Raw genomic sequence first — 2,858 nt, 5'->3', positions numbered from 1 at the left:
TAATCGTCTTTTGTATGCAGCTTTTCCATTATAGTATAATGTGTTTGAAGATGGATGTTGGACAATTGATGGGAAGATTGCAAGGATAATATTGATTTACTTGCATCGAATTCTAAAAAACCAATCCTCTAATTTAGTTCAAAGTACAATTATTCTGTTATACTCATTCTTGAATTTTTGACTTTATTTGAAACATACAATGAATGTTATTATGTACATAAATATTATGAAGAGCAAGAAAACAACAAAACATATAACAAGTCAATTAGTATAACAATTTCGTGTTCCTTTGTGACTACCATTTTTTTTCAAGTAACACTTTCATATGATAAATTATATTTAATATTCTCCGCACAGCGCGCGGATACGAATACTAGTTGTTGACAAAATTCACACGAGCAAGTGCGACTTAGACAGTAAACATCTGGACAAGTTTTGTAAATTTTGTTTGAAAGAGAGAAGGGAGACCACTTTCAGAAAGGAGAAAGAAAAGAACATCACATTCAAATTACATAACATGTTGCCGTCCCTTTCCACCCCTTTCCCAACTCAAAATATGAAAGATACGGTAATTTAATTTGCATCATAGACCTCTATTATCTCTTACACGACTGACATCTGTCATGAAAATAAAGGTCGAGCCTAAATTGCGTCAAGCTGACCTGTTGCGTGACTTGATAATTCTGAAGCAGGTCTTCCGTGTAAAAGCATTTTTAGCAATCCCATAATTTCTCTGCAAACTAAAGAGGGGGCGGAGCACATTATGTTTTAACTTTTTTGACACTAAACTTTTCTTTCTTAGCACCCGTACCATCATATTTTCATTGATTGTTTTGTTTTCCTTGTAATATTAACTTGCAATATCATATGTTTCATCATTGCCAATATATCAAGCCATCAAATCCTTTACCTTCTTAAGGTCGGTGTTTCCACCTAGGAGTTTAGGATAGAGTGGGATGCATATTATACAAGGCACTGCACCTGTATAAAATACAAGGCACACAGCAAATGCAGATTAACAGTAACACGGCAACTGATTCAAATTTTTACTTTCACATATAAACATCAAACTATGATTTCCCCCTCCTGCTTGAACCAAGAGCATGCATGATGAGGTTACTTCCTTTGTAGACAACTAATTCCGTACCTTACGAGTTCATATAGCTTTTCAACTTCTAACGGAAAGTATAGCTTCGGTTCCCCGAAGCTGGAAAAGCTTGACGCCTTCTACCTTGCTGGAACTCTGCTGTCCCTTCAATCGGTGGCTGGCCTAAGACTAAATCCTTCTTCTTACCAGTCTTACTCCTACGAGATTCATCACCTTCTCTTTCCGGGTGTTGTTTACCTGGATCTTCTCCAAATACCTCTTGCTTCCTTGCTGCTTCATAGTCAAAAGGCTGAACCTTCAACTGACCTTCATGTGCTTGTTGTTTCTCAGCAAGCTTTGCCTTACTTTTTTGATTTATCGAATGGAAACACTTGTTGAAGCTAGAGGAGAGATTAGACAAGGCCATATTCTCATCCCCTTCATCCATCTCCTCAACAGAAACTGCATTATTGGTTTCCCCACACTCAGGCTGATTGTTAGTGGCTTCTGAATCATCTTTGACTGGTTCCTCAAGATCTGAATCATCGTCCAGTAAGATAACATCTTCTAACTTTGAAGTAGCTACCGGCATGGCAAAGGAGTTTTCCTGTTCTCTGGTTGATCGCTCACCCTTTACCGATTCCCCATCATCTGAATCAGTCTCCAGGGTTATAATGTCTAACTTGGAATTAGTAGCAACAGGTTCCCCTATATGGTTAATTTCCAACGGTTTAGAAGGGTCTGTTGCAGCTTGCTGTATCTGCTCAATCCTACCTGAAAATGCATGGAATGGAAGGCTCACCGAAGACTTGATCTGCTGCACTTGGATCTCTTCCGGCTCCTGCATGTTTAAAGAATTCAGGAGGCATCAACAAAATTGATCATACCTATAGAGAAAATAAGTACACGAAGTGTGTCCAACTAATTAGAGCAATTTGAACTTCCGGTGCTTAGCATTTGACCATGTAACAGTGTAAGCTAATAAGATAAACAAATAAATCATATAACTCAAGGTTGCAGAGGATACTTTTTTATCAGGATGCAGCTTCCTCTTTGCTGTACTCCCTAGTAACATCCCAAGACCACGGCTGGGCTTCTTAATTGCCTGAATAGTTACTTCCACCTGAAATGAGAAAATCTATATAAGTTAAACCATGAACAAGAATGAACTAGCACTCTAGAAAGATGGAAACCAAGACTCAACGAATGTTCATCAACCTGTCCCGAAGAAGTAGCTTTTATATCACCACATTCATTACGATGTTCAGAGGTGTCACCAGGTCCACTAAAACCAACTTTAGTGACAGCGCTTTCTGGTTTCAGAGATTCGTTTTGTTGCTGTATTGAAGCTAGAACATGTTTAAAGACACCAGCATCAGGTGAACTACAAACATTTGAAGTTTCTGTCCCTGTTGGTTTCAGTGACTCAGAAATTTCAACTAACATTTCAGCACCCTCAGTACCCACAATGTTTTCTTCAGCTGGCTGCACAAAATGCAAGGAAAAGGTTCTCTCAAATATAAACCAAATATTTGGAGAAAGGTACGTTTGTTTTTGCATTTGTAATACAATGAGCAATAGACAACTATAGAGAAAAAAAACACACTTATTTCAACGTAATATGACAAATGTTTGTTTAACTAGCGAAGATGTCAAAAGGAATACACACTAATATAGACTATCATTTCAGAACAAATGCTTTGGGGAGCACGGGTTCAGGAAAAAGCATGGGGTTAAGACTTTTGGTGAGGAAAGGATATTTGACAATTAT

The 2,858-nt window shown here is 37.9% G+C and overlaps 1 protein-coding gene across 1 annotated transcript; it reads right to left on the bottom strand.

Moving 5' to 3' along the window:
* Positions 1–423: 423 nt before the first annotated feature.
* LOC132041471 (protein RRP6-like 2) lies at positions 424–2,662 on the bottom strand. Its single transcript, XM_059432182.1, has 3 exons — positions 2,306–2,662; positions 2,115–2,210; positions 424–1,928 (listed from the first exon to the last, which is right to left on the bottom strand). The coding sequence occupies exons 1-3, from the start codon at positions 2,645–2,647 to the stop codon at positions 1,176–1,178; spliced, it is 1,191 nt and encodes a 396-aa protein (XP_059288165.1). The 5' UTR covers positions 2,648–2,662; the 3' UTR covers positions 424–1,175.
* Positions 2,663–2,858: the final 196 nt, after the last annotated feature.

This window comes from Lycium ferocissimum, unplaced genomic scaffold (assembly GCF_029784015.1).
Source record: "Lycium ferocissimum isolate CSIRO_LF1 unplaced genomic scaffold, AGI_CSIRO_Lferr_CH_V1 ctg10328, whole genome shotgun sequence".
Taxonomy (NCBI): Eukaryota; Viridiplantae; Streptophyta; class Magnoliopsida; order Solanales; family Solanaceae; genus Lycium; species Lycium ferocissimum.
This window is presented reverse-complemented; position numbering and strand designations above follow the sequence as displayed.

Bases quoted from the DNA above. Each gene is read 5' to 3' on its own strand.
- LOC132041471 (XM_059432182.1), bottom strand. From the start codon at position 2,647: ATGCAAAAACAAACGTACCTTTCTCCAAATATTTGGTTTATATTTGAG. The intron at 2,211-2,305 runs GTTGATGAACAT...TTCTCATTTCAG, and splicing joins AAGCTACTTCTTCGGGACAG to GTGGAAGTAACTATTCAGGC. The intron at 1,929-2,114 runs GTATCCTCTGCA...TTAAACATGCAG, and splicing joins AGCTGCATCCTGATAAAAAA to GAGCCGGAAGAGATCCAAGT.